Genomic DNA, 19,094 nt, shown 5'->3' on the forward strand with positions numbered 1-19,094 from the left:
ATTCTCAACAAGTACAAAGACTGAAATACCCCTTCACTAACACTACTAACACAGCCCTTACATTTCTCCACATGATTTTCCCTCTTTTCATTGGCCATCTGAAAAAAGTAGGGGTAAACAAATTTTGCACATCTGGCAAGGGAGTCCACCTACACCCAAACCAAGAAAAGAATCATTCCCAAATACATTTAACAAAATGGTAGGAGATTAGTAAGTGATAACCATTCTCACCATCAGCTTTTCACAAAACACACTGATGAGGGGATAAACTTAGGATTTTTTTTCTCTCTAAAGTAAGGCACAAGTGTTAATTCTTTCCAGGAATTCTTCCCAACAAAACCCCCCAACCCTAGGTGGAATAGGATTACACAAAACTTCCTCAACAAGGAAAGACAACCCAAGATGATTAATTGGTTGAGTTAAGGCTTTGAAAAAAGAGGCACAAGTGAACAACCCAGAGGCTAATAGAGTCCAAACCCTACTATCGGTTTTGTAGGATCCAAGTAAACCCCATCAAGAATACCCAAAAATGACAATATACTATTTAACTATGTGTCCCTAATAGCCCTTCTCAGCCCTAGATTCCAGCCAAAGCCTGAATCCGAGTTTGAGGGAACCAGAAAGGGGGAGATAGGCTCACTCTTCAATTTAGACAAGGAAAACAAAGAAGAAACTAGTCTTTCAAAGAGAATTCCCCAACCCAGACTTGTTCCCATAATCTAATAAGGTCAATGGAATGCAAATTATACCTGATCCAAGGCAGGAAAATAGGAAAAATAGCTTGGATGGCCTTCCATGGTGAAGCTCTTGTAGTTCTTGCCAGAATTCCAACATCCCACAACTTTTCTCCCATCTGGGAATCATATTCCCTAATTTAGAAAACTGCACTTTCAAGGTTCATTCTTGAACTAAAACTGGACCAGATTTGAAACCAAAAGAGAAGTGAGGGATATACCTGATACGAAGTAACAATAACTTCCAACATAGGTGTTCACGCCCAAGGAGAAAACCAAAACCAGCCTCCACTGAAGATGACACAGTGTGCGGTGAAGCAGGATCGATAGGATGGTTCTTCAACAAGAACCTGAATTCTTCAGTAAGAATTGAACAAGGGCTGGTGAGCACGACTTCAGATTGTTTCTTCTAGCAAGAAACAATATCAAGAACCTTTCTTGATCAGTTCCACAGGCGGAAATCGAACTGGGTAGGGGCGGCAAGAACTGGGGAGAATTTTGCAGGTTGCTGAGTGTATGTGAACTGAAGAATTCGCCCCCTATTTATAGCCTTCTTTGAATCAGCCTCCTAATCCAATTAGGAGAGAGTTTCTTGATCCAAATCTGATATTTGGATCTGGACTCTTAAATGGATAAGACTTATCTTATCCTTTAGCTAATCCTAATTAGGTTATAAATCAGATTTTCCCCCTTTTAATCAACTGACTTAAGCCCAGTTTGAAATGGGCTTTAGGCCCATTAAGTCACATAGCTCACTTACCCTTTAATCTGCCGGCTAACTTGGCTCTCTTTGTATGGCGTGGGACCCTAACATTGATCTACACATCAGCCACATGGGTTCAGCCCAGCCTCTGTTACAAGTCCTGGCCGAATTCACTGTAGGACACAGTGAACCCCTGAGTCCATCACCATGGGCTCTTAATGGGCCCAACATTTACACTAAATGGTCATTGGGTCTAACCACCTTATGAAAACCCAAGGACTGTGGGCAGATGCAAAATTAGCCCATCAGGTATTACCCTCAATGGTCTTACACTTAACCTCTCAGCCCATAATGATCAAACACTGCCCGACAAGAGATGACCTCTCCCTCGACTGCAAGGTACAGTGTTGGACTCTCTACTCACATGGATCCCGGGAATTAAAACCTTTTTGCAAACAATTTGAAACCATAATATATAAGTATATCTCTATATAAATATATTTTGCAAAACCAAATTTCAAACACATTTGAAATCCACTGCTGGTAGTTTAAGTTTCCATCAGAGAGAGTGCATTCCCCGATCATTCACTTTGTCTAACAAAGGGGTTGATCCTGTCACTATGATCACTCACTTAGGTGAATTCTCGGACTGTCCCAACATACCCAGGTTTTGACCCCCTCTAAGGATCTCACTGATTGGCACATCAAAGATGGCTCAATCCGACACCTAGTGCAGTACCATAATCGAGTCTAGGGGTTAGGTGTAACATTCCAGTTTTGCCCATCTATCTCCAAGGTTCAGGGCAATACTAGAATTTGGTCTGGTTCAGGGTTTCAAGAAAACCCACACTGCATGTACCTCAGGTCTCACCTTGGTAGTTGAGACAAACCACCCCAACCAACTTTGCAGCACATTAGTGTCAGCCTTGGCAGGATAAATCTCCTTAGATCTATCCAATGGCTGTGAATATTCTACACTAACACGAGTCTCATAAGTGTTCAGTTTAAGGGTATTACACAGAAACACACCAAATCACATGAATCAATTATGTTCTTTATTCATTTACAATAAATGACATAACATACATCAATCTGATTGGAGCTAAGGGCATTACGCTGTCTAACAACCTAGGGTTGATTTGATAGGATTAGGAGTGTGATTCATAGAATTGTGTTTGGCCAGATGTATGCAGATCATACTTTGTTCATCATGAGAAATGGTAAGTTCCTACGTGTGTAGATGATATTGTCTTATAGATAATAGACTATGAAATTCTTTGAACAAATTCTTGGGTTTGTAGTTTAGTTGTACCTTTTTTAGATTCTTCATTTTTAATTTTTTTTTCAAAGAACAGAACCTATAAAGAGGCGTAGGTCAGACAAGTTCACTTTTGCTTGTTAATATGTGACTCGATCACTTATCCACCACACACATGAATTTCTCTCTGTATACCTTGTATAAATTCACCATTCTCATGCACCTTTGTTTAAATTAAATGTACTTGAACCCTCCATTGTACCACCACACATGTCAGCCTATCTTTTATTTTTTTTGATTCATCGGTTTTTTGTAAGTATTTGATTCATTGATTGTTAACTGTGGAACTTCACTTATATCAATAAAATATTGTTAACTACAACACGCCTAGCATCCCTATCTTTTCTTATCCTTCATTATCAGTAATGGAAGACATGAATTATTATACATAGCTTAGTTTTTTCTGTAAGTATTTTATATAGCTTTATTGCTTACCTGGGAATTATACATTTTTCTATTTTGGGACAGATGGATCCAACAACTGGGCACAAATCTGCTCCCAACAACTGCACTGGACCTCTGTAGCATAGTACACAAGGTTCAAAGTAATGATACAAAATGCCCCACATTGGGTGTATTGTATAGTATCAGCAGGTCCTTGAAACGCCTTTTTTAAGGCTTTTCACATAATGAATGTTTTTAAACTTTAAACATCATTAAAACCAACCCCAAGGGCAATTTTTTGAAAAAAAACTAAAAAAAGGACAAGCACAAGGTTCAAAGTGTCGATACACCCCTTCCGGAGTATCGGGGTGTATCAATACTTTGAACCTTGATATTACAATATCATATTGTCATAGAAGGATAAAATGGTTTGGAAATTCAAGGCTCCAATACCTTGTTCAAGCATCAGGGGAAAAAGAAAAGGAAAGAAAGCTGATATAAGCAAGGAAAAGGTTTGGGTAAGGAAAAGGAACCATCCAAATTTTCTTGCATGATTTCATTATTCATGAGAAATTGTTTATGTATAGATGACTGAGTCACCATTTATGTCTCTTATTGACTTTGATCAAATCAAAATGGCCATTGATGCTAGCAATAGGATATCTAGCCTTAATAATCATGCATTTATTCTAGAACATATAGGTTCTAGCCTTGCTGTCAACATTTTGTTATCTGCTTTAACAGGTGCAAAAGGTTGAACAAAACTTGTTCTGTCATTTTTTCCCTTTCTTCTATTCTTTTTTCTATCAAACAAAGAAGTCCATCAAATTGGATTGAACTCATAGCCTACTTAGAAGGTGTTCATGTTACGATTTTGAGGTTGTGAGCTGATCACCCACTTCCAACCAATTAGAAATAGTTAAAATCATTATATACTAGACTTGGAAGTGGAGGACGGTTTAGTAGAACTGATGCCAAGTTACGGAAGAGAAATTCTAAACCCCCTCCTAAATTAGGCAATGTACTTTACCAGCGTCAACATGGTTTCCCATTAATAAATATTTTACTTGTCTTACTATTGAATTGAGGATGTTCTATCCTGGTTTATTGGCTTTCAGCTTCTATTTCCCTCCTTACTAAAGAATCTTTCTTTGCAGCTTCACTTCAAAGCGGTTTATGCACTAATGCTTTCATCATTTTGTGGTTTTGGGATTGCCATGAGCCTTAACACATTGTATCTTCATTTATTTGCTAGGCAAGTTCAGGTTACACAGACTGAAGTCAACTCTAATCCAGTCTGATAATAGAATTGGATTGTAGCATCTTATGTTTGTTATACATAGATCATATATTGTATATAGCAGTGGTACTGTGGCAGTTAAGTCCTGATTAGGACTTGATCTTCATCATCCACCAACTTATCCCTCACAAGCTCTTTTGCTATATTTTCTTGCATCTGTGCTCTTGTTTATGCCTTCTGATAATAGAATTGGATTTTAGCATCTTATGTTTGTTATACATAGATCATATATTGTATATAGCAGTGGTACTGTGGCAGTTAAGTCCTGATTAGGACTAGATCTTCATCATCCACTAACTTATCCCTCACAAGCTCTTCTGCTATATTTTCTTGCATCTGTGCTCTTGTTTATGCCTTGCTGTTTTGAAAATCTAAGATTTTTTTTAGTGTCTTTTATGCGTTTTGTTGGGGGGGGGGGGGTGGACTTGTTGCTTTGCTGGTGTTAACTTACTCCAACATCACTTTTTAAAGTTGGGCTACAATTCTTTACGCTACGTTTGGAAACGATGCAAATATGCTTGTTGCTTTGCTGGTGTTAAATTACTCTAACATCACTTTTTAAAATTGGGTTAGAATTCTTTAGGCTGCGTTTGGAAATGGTGCAAATATGTAGAGTGTAAAACAGTTCATATAAATTGCAAAGTTGGGTTAGTTTTGCACTGGCAAATTTAACTTTTTAGTTCTTATCAAATAGATTAGTTGTAATAGATGCAAACACAAATTCCAACAAAGTATATGCCTGTTTTTTAATCAAAAGACTACTTGAATGCAAATTTACTTTTTTTTTTTTATTGATGTACGTTTACATCTTATTATCAATCTAAATATGCATTGCAAAATGTGTTTTCTGTCATTTATCAATGCATACATGTAATGTTGCCGAACACAGTCAAAAGTGAATGAGAGTGCAAATTTACCCTGAACCGGGATTTATACTCTATTTGCATCATTTTCAAATGCAGTCTTAGTGAAAGAAATGGGCTAGGAGCTTAGGAATCTGTTGTTTATTTATTTTGATAGATATAAAGGATTCTTCTATTGAAATCCAACAATATCGAATGAGTCGCCCAATCTTCCAGGTTCATCTTTGGACAACCTCAGCTGCCCCTCCACCGCCTCCCAAATGTCTTATTATGGCTAAACCTTTGGGAGGGAACATGCCTGCATGCAATATGCATTGAGTGAGCTGGAGGAAAGCAAATTTTAGATAATTTTATAGTGATGATTGCCATTAGACCTGTTCATGGGCCACAGGCCGGCCTGGCCCGGCCCCCGGATGGGCTTGAACACGCAAATGAGCCTGCGGGCTTGACTTCTGGCCAAAATGCCCGGCCAGCAATAAATATGAGTCGGGCTCAGGATTTGTCAAAATAGCCCGGCCTAACCTATAGACTAAACCCAAAAACCCTAATATCCTAACCTTTCTCATTTATCTCTTTCCACATTTCTTGTTAGTCAAATTGTTTAGTGCCGAACTTCTGTTCTCTTCACATCTTTCTCACACTCTCAAACAGCCGTAGAACCGGCGAACATTCACCGGTGCAACAACTCCGGTAGATTGACGGTGAGTCCTCTCTTTCTCTCTCACACACACACAAACGCGAAATCAACACTGGCGGTGAGTTCTTTCTTTTGTTAGGTCAGACTTCGGGCTTTTTATTAGGGTCGGGCTCGGGCTCAAGCCTAACAAAATCATGTTTATGAAGAATAAAAGCCCAGCCCGGCCCATAAACAGGTCTAATTGCAATTAATTGTCATCGTCAACTAAATAGGAGACATTTTCCCACCAGCTATTTGAGAACTGAGATTTGGCATCTCTCTACCGCAATTTATGTCATCCAAAAGGACCGATTAGGCTGTCCTTCAATCCATGCATTAAAGGTGCCATTTGCTTGTCAATTCTTGAATTGGAGCCTGACTTAACGCTGTCCCCGTCCCCTTAACAGTATTAACTTACATCTTGGTGTCATTTTTTCCTTTTTTTGGTAAACTGCGAAAGTCCTTGTACTTTTGTACATGCCAAAAGTTTTTAGGCAAAACCCATCGTGAATCCAGTTAAATATGGCTTTAAGTACTTGTATGTTTAGTGTGTTATATTTTGTGAAAAGTAAAATTTTAGGTAATTGATTGAATTTTGAATTTAACGTGCAACTAATATTAATAAATTTACTGTAGTTGAAGTGTTGAATTAAGTTTTCTATCACAATTAACATGTCAGCAGTTTTCATTTGGGTTGTAAACAAATTGCGTTGAGCACAAAGACATTACTCTAATTGGGGAGGCAAGGGATTAAGGGTTGACTTTAGCTGCTGGGGGCCAAGTTTCTGGATTAAGTACATTCACGGCAGTTCACCAATTCATGGGCATACTTTTATTTTTATTCAAAATAAATCAGAAAATAATTACTAATTTGGGTGCCCAACCCAGAAACTCTATCAACAGGAAAGGCTATTGACCCCCAACTGCAAAAGTTTTTCCAGCGATCAAATCAAACCCGTGTGTAACTGCAGGCTTATCGTGGCCAGTGGATATTGGTTTTGTCATGTGTGCATACACGGGCTCTTTCGTACGAAAACAAACTGTACTTAGGCTTAATTTGGCTTGACGAGATTTATGATAAGGGGTTAGCAAGTTGGGCATCAACAAACCCCAAAGCTCAGGCCACTGACACAGCCCCAGTTTTAACTCTCATACAACTAAACAATGATGCTCGCTACAAAAGTGATCCTTGCCCGTCTATATTGGTGGTTGAATTCTTCCAAATTCAATCAGTGTCATGGGATATAAACTAGTACTTTTCAACTTTTGGGCAAGGGCAAATAAGAATATTAGAGCATAAAACCATCCGAGAAAAATGGTTATCCTTCAGTAGAGGTGTGAAAGAAAAATACGAAACCATCACATTAAAACACTACTTTTCATTGATTTACATTAAAAACGCAGAAGACATTGAAGATGTCAAATGCGACACCTCACCTTTTCATTGGTTTACATTTTTACTTCATGGTTTTATCTTCTGCTGTGCTCCATAACATTTACCTAATTTATATTGATAAACATTAAACCTCCAAGATTTCTTTCATTTTAAGGGTAACTAAACTGAGCAGTGAACCCAAATTGAAGATTTCTGTCATTGAAGGTGTCAAATTGCATTTGTTTTCTTTTTCTTTTTTTTGTTCATTTTTGTTCATTTTTATATTGTTGTAAGAACAGGAATGGTTTTCTGTGAACCATCCAGTTCATATGATAGACATGTGGATATTGCAAGTACACAAGATAGAGAAACTTAAACAAGTGGATATTGCATGCACACAAGATAGACAAACTTCACCAACACAAAAGAAAGAAATGTAGAAATAAATATTAAATATTACAAGAGATGTTTTGTAATAAAGCTTGATAATCTATGTTATCCTGAGAAACCAACTTTATACATTGCAATTTATACAGAGACAGGCTTGGGGGGGGGGGGGGGGTTACTATTTACGTTTAGTTACAGGAAGAAATTGATTACCGTCTTTTCTCAACCATATTGTGGAGCGAGTCCTCTTAACATGGTCAACGAAGAGACGATGCCTGTCAAAGTGAGAATACTTATTACTTAGTATCAGAAAAAGCAGCACTTCAAGCTTGAAATTTGCAAGGAAATATAATTTGTACCAGTAACTGATTCAATTTTTTTAGCTTAAAGATCCAACCCATAATCCATAGGGCTCTTTTTGGATATTGAGGGGAAAAAGACTCACCGCCAAAGCCCTTCATAGTCCCTAGATCTGGCAATTGGGTTGGGTGGGTCGGGTTCAGGTTGGGTCAAAGTACTTCGGGTTGATTTCAGGTCGAATTGGATTTCGGGTTGAGTTGTCAAATGCTAGACCCTAACCCTAAATATTCAGATTAGGATTGACCCATGGGTCAAATTGGGTCATCCCAAAAAATAATTGAAATAAAAATAAATAAATAAATAATGTCAAAATTAAAATAATTAACCATAAAATTCCAAATATAAAATAAAAAACTTGAACATTTAACAATTTAAAGAGTAAACAATAAAAAATAAAGAGTAAATAGAAAAAATTAAAAAGTGGAAACTTCTAACAATACATAAATAATTCCAATTAGACTTGACAATCGGGTCAGGGGGTTGACCCATGACCCAACCCAACCCAACCCAACCCAGTTTTTTTTCCGGGTTGGGTCGGGTAAGATTATTTTCACATTCGGGTAGCAAATACGAGACCCTAACCCTGTTTTTTCAGGTTGGGTTGGGTCAATTTTTTGCCAGGTCACCATGATTTCAATCCCGATTTTTTTTTATTTTTTTATTTTTTGTTAACTCAGATTTGATTCTAATGCTCACTAATTTTTTATGAAGCATTATCAAAGCCATATAACCATTATGATGGAGGATCTAGACTTCACATTATGTGCCTGTTCAGGTCCTTCGGGAGGGCTGTCCCGTGGCAGCCTTTGGGTTTGCAATTTTCAAGGTGGGCCCTTCCAGGACAGTAAATAAGCAATGTTTGGTGAAAAAACCATTAAGTCAAAATTTGCTGTCCATCAGCCAAAACAAGGGGCTTTCTGTTGAAGCTTCTTCAAAGCAGTTCAACCAAAGCTTCAGCCCTCCCCAAACAGATCCCATATGTGAGTTACAAATATGAATGATGCGAGGATGGAAAATCACATCATACTCTGATGCAAGTGTTTCTATTTGTTGATATGGTTTTATTTCTATAGTATACTGACCTCTCGTATTCCAGTTTTTGAATAACTATCCCATTGAGTACAAGCTCTGAACTATAAATTGCCGCTCCTGCAAATTCAATTCACATTATGAAACTGTCACAAAGTTCTGGTGCATTAACTGAACAATAGGTGGGAGATCTTAACCTTTTTCTAGGATAGGCACACAGACTGCATAATCTTCTTCACAAGAAAGAACCAGCAAATCATCAGGTATTTTATCATCCTTAACTACGGATCTCCCAATTCTCTCCACTGCCTGAGAGGCACCCAACCAAAGAATTCGGTATGTAAATAAGGAGAGCAGTACAACAACCACTTGTCATTCTGTAAGCACTTCTAGAGCCTATAGTGAAGCCCACATGGAGAGAAGGAAAGAAACCTTCTGAGAAAGAAAACAAATTTCATCCAATTCTTACTGTTCCAGTAGTTTCACAATTATGGTTTCCTAGGTATTCATCAAAAAAAAAAATTTATGGTTTCCTAGGTTTTTTTTGGAGAGAGAGAGAGAGAGAGAGAGAGAAATTAGAGGTTTCATTGTATCTTTTATTTAATAACATAATGGAATTTTGCAGCTCTCCCATGGATGTAGGGTACCACTCTGAATTTAATTTTTTCTAGTTTACTATTTTCTTCCCAGCAGATTAACAATCTATGAATTGCCTTGCTTTGAAGGTAATTAGTTCTTTTTAGTGAATACTTTGGTTAGATTTGAATTTTACATTTCAAAGAGAAGTACAACCCCCTACCAGATGCAGCACTTTCAAAAGGCACATGCCAGTGCGCCTTTTGAAAATCTGTGCCTATTTTTCTTTCTTTTTTTTTTTTTTTACTTATGGCTAGAGGTGTAAATCGGGTTGGGCTGCCCGCGGCCTGGCACGATCAAACAGGCCGTGCCACCCACGGCCCGGCCCATATATACTATTTATATATATTATATATTTATATATAATTTATTATATAAATTATAATTATATAACAATATATAGTATATAATATATTAATAAAATAAACAAAATTTCCAATTTTATTATACTAATTTATTTAATTATTGTATATATAAGCAATTATTGTATACATCAAAATTCATATAAAATTAAAATTTTAAGTTTCTTTTTTCAAATTTTTTAAATAAATAGGCAAAAATAGCTTTGGCCCGGTCCATGGCCTGACTTGGACCACCCGTGGCATGGCATGGCATGGGCCCACGCGGGCCTGGGTTGTGGGTCGTGCCGAGCTGACCCCCAAAATTTTCACCGAGGGCGGCACGGCCCGTGACGGCCCGTGGGCTAGCACAACACGGCCAAGTTTACACCTCTACTTATGGCTGGGCTGGGGACTTCGCCTCCAAACCACCAGAGCTCCAAGAAGCCCCTATTTGCTAATGTTGCTCATTCATTCATCCTAATAAAAGATATTTTTAAAAGATAATTAAAAAAATAAAATCTTTTTTTTTAGTTGTTAAGAATTTAAGACCCTAATATGAACTTGTTTGGGCTTGCCCCAAGGGGCTTGGTGCAAAGGCAGCTTGTAGAATCAAGAATGCACAATGTTTAACATCACATTAGCTATTTGAAGCAATGAGATTGGAAAAATAATAAAGAGATTGAGAGTTGTGCATGCTTGAATATGTTCTATATGCTATGTTTGATTTTATTTTTAAATGTGTTTTACATGTTTTGTTTATGTATTTTAATTTGACATAATGGTATTTTTAAATATTTATTTTAAATTTTAAGTTTACATTTTTAATTAATATTATGCTTAATTTTTATTTTTTTGGCATTTTTACATTTTGTGCCTTGCTTCAAAAAGGCATGTGCCTCGCCTTGTTATTGGAAATTTTATAAATGGTCCGAAGAATAAAGCTATGCTTTAGTAAATTGTATTGTAGGAACTTATTCCAACCTTTTCTTTTCAATTTTCCTATATGATAATTCCCCATCTCAATCAATAAAATTGAGGGTTACCTATCCAGGAGAAAAAAAAAAATGAAGCCTCCATCTTTTTCTTCTATTCCTTCTCTACAAGTTTGTTGTTACAACTAATTTTCTATTTTTATTATCTTTGGCTTCTAATTTCTTATTGTGTAAATATCTGTTTAGGATCCATACAAGCCAGCTAGATATATTCCATCTTTCATCTTAATTCTTAGCAGGCATGGAAGAGGATCTCTTCAGATCTGAATGAATTTTGCAGGAGTCCTAGGATAAGTTAGGAATTTCTAACATGGGGTCAAAGAATTATATTTCATCTTCTAAGCACCCAATGTTTAGAATTATAAAAAATCAAAAATATAATTTTTTGCAAGAGTCTGAACACACTTTGTCAACACTGCTTCAACATTTGGTGTTCTTAATGAAACTATTTCAGTTACTGGACAAAAAAAAATGATTTTAGGATGTTTATAAGATTTAGTTTGAATTGATGATGTGGCATGTGGGGTCTACAAAATTTTCTTGGACCTTTTTTTATAAGAAAAAGAAATTTTCATTAAAAAAAGAGCATCTTACAAGCAACAATACAGGTGTAAAGATAGCACCGAACCAAAATTTTCTCGAACCTAAGTTGGAAATATTTTCGTATAACTATTTTTCATAGGTGAAAATTTATCTATTTGCTTGGTTTTAGTGTATCTAGAATGGTTTGAGTTACCTGTGCAGCAAGACAAAGATCATGTTAAGCAAAAATGTGCATATTGCCACCAATACGGCAATACATACTTTTAGCTGCAGAAGAGAATATGTAAGAGAACATACCTGGCCTTGAACTGCCCTAACCAAGCTTGCAACGACTTCTTTACTAGGTTTTATATTTGGGGTGACGAAGACTCGTTTGCCCTGCATGGAGATCATTGTGAAGCAGTGACAACAAATACAGAGATAGAAATGCACTTAACCATCGGTCACTAGAAGTTTTCCACCATGGTATGCATACAATTCCAACCAGGATGCAACAACATGTCTGCTTGCATAAAACCAATACAAGACTTCACAAGTACCTGCAAAATTGGATGTTGGCATGCACGGGCCAAAGAAACTGGCATGCTAAAGCCAATCTCCTTTTCCTTTTTGGAATCTCTAAGTATGTAATTTTTCTCATCAATAAAACAGCTAGCTTGTCCACAGCTCTCAAGCCACAGATGTGTTACTACTGGTTTACCAAGAGCTATTGCTTCTAACATATTCCTTGTACGGACAAATTTATCTGCCACAAAATGTGTTGCATCTGAAGAACAGGATGCAATGGATATACCTAGACGGGTCAATATCTGTGACAAAGAACCAAATATCAAAATCTAGCAAATAAACTCATTGTGGTGCAGAACTGCAGACTGTGCTATCAGAACCAGAGAAAATAAGTACCTTCTTCTGCTGCTTAATGATATCCTCATCCAAATGATGGCTAAACAACACCCGAATACTACTTAAGTCTCTCCTTCTTCTCATATCTTTCCATACAGGAGTAGGAACTGCTTCGCTGGCATCTAATCTGACAAGCTCTTTCATGAGGAATGATTTTGATAAGTTTTTGCATGATTGTTTGTGATATTCATCACCCATACAAACAGGTGATGCAGCATTTATTGGTGTAGTGGCATTAACAGGTGTGCTACATTCTGAACAAGGTCTCTTTGCTTTCTCATTTGGGGATTCTACAAACTTGGCATTTCCTTTTGCACCTTCAACAGACTCATTCTTACTCCCTGAGTCTGGGGATACTTTAGCATCAACAACTCCAGGAATTACTTTTCGATTCACAACATCCAAAGAATGGCTGCCAGCACTGTCCGAACCTGGTTTGTGCCCCATCAATCTCTTAGAACTCTTTTCTGGAAAAGGCAAAAATGGATGGGGATAAACACCTGATCGTGTTCTCTTCCTCATATCTAAGTTGAAATTAATGCCAGTATCACTGTTTGACCTTTTTCGCCATATTGTGGATTGTTCTTTAGGTTCTTTCCCTTTAACAACTATGGATGGGCCATCTAGAAGACCAACTTCATTGAAGTGAGATGAAATGCTCCGACGTGTTCTCATCCTTCTGGGACAGCTCAATATGCATTCCTTCACATGGCTGGTGGGAGCAGTCATTTCTTCATGATGTTTATCAAGGTCTGGTTCTGGTACCTTATGTTCACTTGGCTTGCTTTTGTTAACCTCATCAATTTGATTGGGACCAAATTTAGATGCTTTTCCTTTTAAAGTCAATGACTTCACTGCATTAACACCTATATCATTACCTTCTAGTTTATTTAGATGGACATTATCAGATAACTTTTCAGCCTTTTTCAATGGATTCAGTGCCATGCACTGCCTAGTTCGACGAGCAATGGGTGTGGAAGTCCCATAACCCTCTTTCAATTGTGCTTTGCTAGATGAGAAATGCCCATTTGAAATGGATGAACTATGACATTTGTTAACCTCTTTAACGCAGGTCTTATCCATAGATTCCACCGCCTTGCTTGGCTTGACAAATTTAGATGATGTTCCTGACGTTTCAATGCAATTGGCAGCACTCCTAGTATTTATATGCTGCTTACCCTTTGTATTGCCCCTTCTCACCTTTGTTTTTACTGCTGAGTCTTGATCCAATTCCCGCACTCTTGATTTCCTAGAGGGTTTTGGACATGAAGTGGATGTTTTTTTATTTAATTTGGTATTAGCCAGATTTGATTGTTTGGACTGTCCTGTAATTCGCTCGTGACCAGAAGGATAAGTCCTCTTCTGAAGGGAAATGTTTTCTGAACAAGATTTCTTTCTTTTTACACCTATGGGAGGACCTTCTAATGTTTTTGGTTCAGCTTGATAAGCACCGTTGGCAACATGATTGGCAGGGGTTCCACAGAATAAGGCTTCCATAGCTTCAGCAGCCATTTGAGTATCAAAGCCAACATCATATGTGTCTGGGGAAATCCTACTAGTATCAGGTGTTCCCAGCTTTTCTCCTATAAATTCTGCATTTAGCTGTTCATCCAACTCCTTGGTAAGATTCTTTTTGATCTTTGTTTCATGTATCTCTATGCCCTTTTTTTCATCAGATTGTTTCTGTACCTCTTCAGAAGTATGCAACATTAGCCTGGAATCTGAATTACTTAGACCCATTATTTTCTGAAGGTTATTCAAGCCTTCTTTCTCTCTAGTCCTAACTACATCTCTGCCTCTTTTGAAGTTCTGACGCATGGGGTCTCGAGGTTGGGTAAGAGATCTCCACTGTCCGGTGCTTCCAAAGAATGCATCCTTCCTCTTCAAGAAGAAATCTCCCCCTCCTTCATCTTCACGGCTGTCAACCCAGTCAAAGACTCCCGTCTCTCTAACTGGACTTTTAAGATTTTGTCTCTTGACCAAGCTTTGAGGTCCCTTTGCATTAGATACAGGAGGTGACTTTCCTTTCGTTGTTCTATAAGGATAAACTTCTTGAGATGACTCTACATTGTTAACTGAGAGAAACTTATCCACAACATCCAGTGCATTGGCTTGTGACAACTCACCAGGTTCCTGTGACTCCATGTAACTCAACCCGGCAAACTCATGATCACAAGCAACAGAACGAGGAATATCTGTTTCTCCATCCATACTATGAATTTTACTCGTAGATCTTTCATTCCCAGCAACTTTATCCTCATAAAAGAGCTTTCTTGCTGTTGAATTGCCCACCCTGATCTTGGTATCATTTCTAACTGGCATATTCTCGTTGCATCTCCTGGTATCACAGTTCTGATCAACCTTCCTTACATTGTCCAGAGGCAAGTTTGCATCTATTGTATTAGACATATTATTTTTCCTGTGAGCATGCCCTTTTTGTGGTTTACTATTACTGGGGTTAGAACAAGGCACAGTGTAGACTCTCTTAGGATTATTGCTTTGAGAAGCTATGCCTGAAGCCCAAGACGATGCTATCCTTTGTACAGGTACTGAAAAATCAACATAAAGCTCCTTACAATGAGATTAATGTCCATTAGACCATTGCATAATAAAGAAGATATTTTACTAACTGGTGTATGAAGCAATTATCAAAAGCTAAAGTTCAGGTTGGATTTCTTTTAAAGGGGAGAGTTTATGTTGCTTAAATACCATAAGGCAAGCATGTGCGTGTAATCAGAAACCAATATTTCTTAGATTTAGTTTCATCAAAATGATATCAGAGAGGTCAACTTCATATTTCACACAGTTTTCACAAAATTCATCAACCTTTTTCCAGGTAGAGATGGTACCTCCTCATACCTTTTATGGACAAAATGTACAGAAAAATGTATAAAGATTTTATTTGGTTGGAAACAGGAAAATGACCAACAAAATAAAGGTGGAAAGTTATTTGGTGTAATAAGTAAAAGTGGTATTCAAAATTTCTTAAGGACTTTTTTCAACAAATTTAAGTGCATTGATTGGAAGGAAAAATACCCAAGGTATGAACAAATCATACCTTACTGCCAACCATAACATGACACCTACTAAGAAGGAAATTACATGTTGGACACTTGGACTAGGGTCATTTTTTAATTTCTTTTCCTGGTAGTTTCTTCTTTGAGAAGAAATAAACTTCATCTGTGGCAATACCCAGTATCCAGATGTAATAGAGCTCTTAGTTGTTTCATCTCGATCAAGAAACTAGCAGGAACTTATTACTGCAAATAGTAATCCTTTCCTTTCTTAATACAAACATTGAAAAATATTTTTCTTTTCTTGATAATTAACTCTGTAACGATTTCTTTTCCATTTCCTATAAAAGTATAGAGCACTTAGCGGGCAGAAAGGAAGGCACGTTGTCTCTGTTACAAAAAGTACATTTCAGTGAGACATGAAAGGAAAAAGTTCATTGGAACTAAACAAATACTACCATTTTTAATTACTTTTTTAGAAGTTGCATCTGCACTTCTCTTTTGGCTCTCAAGCACATCAAACTGAAGTAGCTATTAAATGCAGCAGTTACAAGCCACAAAACATTCTTCAACAAAATAAAAATATCATAAGATTTAAATTAGGAAGCAAGTGCAGTTTCATAACAACCAACAAAAGAAAGCAAAATTCAAATTCTCAAACAACAAAAGAATGTTAAAGAATAAACAAAAGCTTTCCAATAGGCACTCAATGTAGAACTAACCCTCAAGCAGGCTTCAATAATCACAATCGCCAAGTAAACCAAGAACAGTTTTCCTTCTTTTAAGTTTTAAAACCAAATGTAAATTTTTATTACAGAGGATGACAGGGTACATCAACACAAACCATGTAAGAAAGCACAAGTGAATTAAAGATGGAAAAATGCAATACATACGTATTCCATTCTGAAAAAAGAACCAACCTGATCTTTCTTCCTCGTCATGCGAGGCATCAGAGTCCAGTATAATGTCCTTCGCACCCTGTTTACAAGGACTGTGCTGCCTCTTTTCTGAGCCAACAGAATCATCACCACTTCCTCTTTTAGAGTCATCATCAGAAACCGCGTCAACATCAGTCAGTATTTCAGTTCTATCTGTCCCTTCACCGTCGCTGTCAAATGATAGCTCTTTATCATAGTCATCCAACAACTGGGTTTTCACATCTTCGATCAAATCTAAATCTTCTATTTCTTGGGTTTCACCTTCAAGATCCACCAACTGGGTTTCAGCGAAGATTTCAAGTGGAATGGTATCATCTAACGGCACAGTGTTCTGAAACGCGTGCAAATCATCAGCATTGTCCTCTTCGAGTTTCTCACCTGAATATCAACCAAACGACAAACCTTTTTCACAACATTACTCCACTCATTTCATTGATGGATTGAGAGGTGTGAAGGAAATCTTGAACTTCAGAATTTTCTTATTAAATCCATTGAAGTTAAGGAAGCAAAGGAAAGCGAAAACCAGAAACCAACAAAACAAAAAAGAATATCACGGCCTACCGGAGGACACCGAAGAAGGAGACTGAGTGTCGAGGGCCTGAATTTCGGTATCGCTACCGTCAGCAACTGAAGTCCCTCCCCTGGAACTCACTTCATTATCACTATCGGAACCCATTTCAAATCATCTGAAACTAAACCGAATCCAGCTGAAGACTCAACACATCGTGGAAGATCAGATACAAACAAGAATTGAAATCTTCAATTATGATCTCAGTATTGACAAGGAAAGAAGTTCAGAGTTAGGGAAATAACTCCAATAAACAATGAGGATCTTATCCTACCCAGTCAAGGGAAGGCAGATGCAGTAGAAGGAGGACGAGAACGGGAGCGATTCAACGTAAATCCTTGAATCGGTTAAATGCGGATTTAGGGTTCGCGGGATTTGAAAAAAGAAGAGCAAGACGAGGTTAGTTTTTTACATTTTTGGAGGGAAAATTGATGTTTGAGAGTTAATTTATAGAAACTAGAGCAAGCAACTTCACAAGAGTGCATTTGGTCTAGTGGTATGATTCTCGCTTAGGGTGCGAGAGGTCCCGAGTTCAATTCTCGGAATGCCCCCAAAAATGTAACCTTTTAGTTTTTATTTATGTTGCGATTTTTTAAATCTATCAACAATATACGTTTTAACACGGTAACACCCTTCCAACGTCGACACCGCACATCTTCACTTTTATCATACCGTTGATTGAGTCCGTGGGGAATGGGGTTGTGAGGTTCATGTGAGATGCACTCTATGAGGAGCAGATTCCGACTCCCGTTGATATGGTACTGAAAAGTAATAAAATGTTATTAGGCTTTTGGGGCATTCCGAGAATCGAACTCGGGACCTCTCGCACCCAAAGCGAGAATCATACCACTAGACCAAATGCCCAGGACATTTGATAGGGGAATTAAAATCTATTTTGTTGTTAATTTTCATTTGCCCCGAACTATCTCGGTTTTGAGCCTGACCTTTTGCCCTTTTTTTCCTGTATTTTTACATCATACCAACCCATGGTATAATTGAATATGGAGTTCACAAATCAGTGAATCCAACCTCAAGAGATGGTTTAGCCCGACCGTTTACCAACTGGTTGAGATGGTCGCTTGGCATCTCTCTTGTGAGTATATGGAAGTGCAGGATCAAACTCATGTAAATATAGGCTCTAGTCACAGGAAACCTAGCTGCACCCTTTTCTATCGCCACCTGTCTATCCCTTCTGATGTATAGCTTGTTTTGGGAAGGATGAGCTAAATATTCAGTTAAGTTGGTTTAGCTGTATTGAGGCACTCTAGATAAATTTATATAAAGAAGTTGAAGTGAACAGCCTAAAAATAGATTGAATAGATAGCCAATTTGGGTTCGCCAAATTTTCACTAGGCAATTTAGAACTGGCAATTGGGTTGGGTGGATCGGGACACTTTGGGCTGATTCGGTTCAGGTTGAACTTCAGGTTGGGTTGTCAAGTGTTAGACCCTAACGTTAAATGTTTGGTTTAGGATTGATCCATGAGTCAATTTTTGTCATCTCAAAAAATAACTGAATTTTTAAAACATAAAGAAAAATACATGAAAATGTCAAAATTAAAGGAATTAACCTTAAAATTCCAAAAATAAAATAAAAAAACTTGAACATTTAACAATTCAAAGAGTAAAGACTAAATAGTAAAGATTAAAGAGTGGAAACTTCTAATAATGCATAAATAGTCCCAATTAGACATGACAATTGAGTTAACGAATTAACCCATGACCCAACCCAACCCAGTTTTCTTTTTTTTTTCAGGTTGGATCGGGTCGGGTCATTCTCAAGTTCGGGCAGCTGAAATATGAGACCCTGACCCTGAATTTTTCGGGTTGGGCCAACTTTTTGCTAGGTCTACCAGACATGGCTTAAAGGTTGATCATCAATCATTTTAAGGGCTACCCACTTTAGCTTATTTAAATAAGACACGCTATCTTTTAATTTTTTGGGTACTTAACACGATACCCACTAATTTATCAAGAATAGGTGGTAATAGCACGATTCAAATCCACATCTCTGTTGGGCCTACCTAACTA

At 37.5% G+C, this 19,094-nt stretch overlaps 2 protein-coding genes and 2 non-coding genes across 7 annotated transcripts in view; 2 read left to right on the plus strand and 2 right to left on the minus strand.

The window, feature by feature from the left end:
* Positions 1–4,681, plus strand: part of LOC104588426 (uncharacterized) — a 42,768-nt gene extending 38,087 nt beyond the window's left edge. For 3 of the 4 annotated variants that reach the window (XM_010246353.3, XM_088900569.1, XM_088900568.1), the window contains one exon: positions 4,297–4,681. In XM_010246353.3, coding sequence (XP_010244655.1) covers positions 4,297–4,440 — 144 coding nt within the window. In that variant the 3' untranslated portion in view covers positions 4,441–4,681. The remainder of the gene's footprint in view (positions 1–4,296) is intronic. The other variant, XM_010246354.3, reaches the window with a different exon arrangement.
* A 3,081-nt stretch (positions 4,682–7,762) lies between these two features.
* Positions 7,763–17,450, minus strand: LOC104588427 (uncharacterized). The gene is made up of 8 exons (XM_010246355.3): positions 17,058–17,450; positions 16,479–16,874; positions 12,545–15,093; positions 12,181–12,450; positions 11,939–12,019; positions 9,327–9,438; positions 9,183–9,249; positions 7,763–8,015 (listed from the first exon to the last, which is right to left on the minus strand). Exons 1-8 carry the CDS (start codon positions 17,170–17,172, stop codon positions 7,919–7,921), a joined length of 3,687 nt encoding a protein of 1,228 aa, XP_010244657.1. The 5' UTR covers positions 17,173–17,450; the 3' UTR covers positions 7,763–7,918.
* A 93-nt stretch (positions 17,451–17,543) lies between these two features.
* TRNAP-AGG (transfer RNA proline (anticodon AGG)) lies at positions 17,544–17,615 on the plus strand. Its single transcript has one exon. It is a non-coding gene; the product is annotated as a tRNA-Pro (tRNA).
* Positions 17,616–17,856: 241 nt separating this feature from the next.
* TRNAP-UGG (transfer RNA proline (anticodon UGG)) lies at positions 17,857–17,928 on the minus strand. The gene has a single exon. It is a non-coding gene; the product is annotated as a tRNA-Pro (tRNA).
* Between the last annotated feature and the right edge of the window lie 1,166 nt (positions 17,929–19,094).

The sequence above is a fragment of the Nelumbo nucifera genome, chromosome 3 (genome assembly GCF_055504915.1).
Source record: "Nelumbo nucifera cultivar China Antique chromosome 3, China Antique-T2T, whole genome shotgun sequence".
Classification (NCBI taxonomy): Eukaryota; Viridiplantae; Streptophyta; class Magnoliopsida; order Proteales; family Nelumbonaceae; genus Nelumbo; species Nelumbo nucifera.

Bases quoted from the DNA above. Each gene is read 5' to 3' on its own strand.
- LOC104588427 (XM_010246355.3), bottom strand. From the start codon at position 17,172: ATGGGTTCCGATAGTGATAATGAAGTGAGTTCCAGGGGAGGGACTTCA. The intron at 16,875-17,057 runs GTAGGCCGTGAT...GTTGATATTCAG, and splicing joins TCCTTCTTCGGTGTCCTCCG to GTGAGAAACTCGAAGAGGAC. The intron at 8,016-9,182 runs GTCAGTATACTA...TCACTTTGACAG, and splicing joins CAAAAACTGGAATACGAGAG to GCATCGTCTCTTCGTTGACC.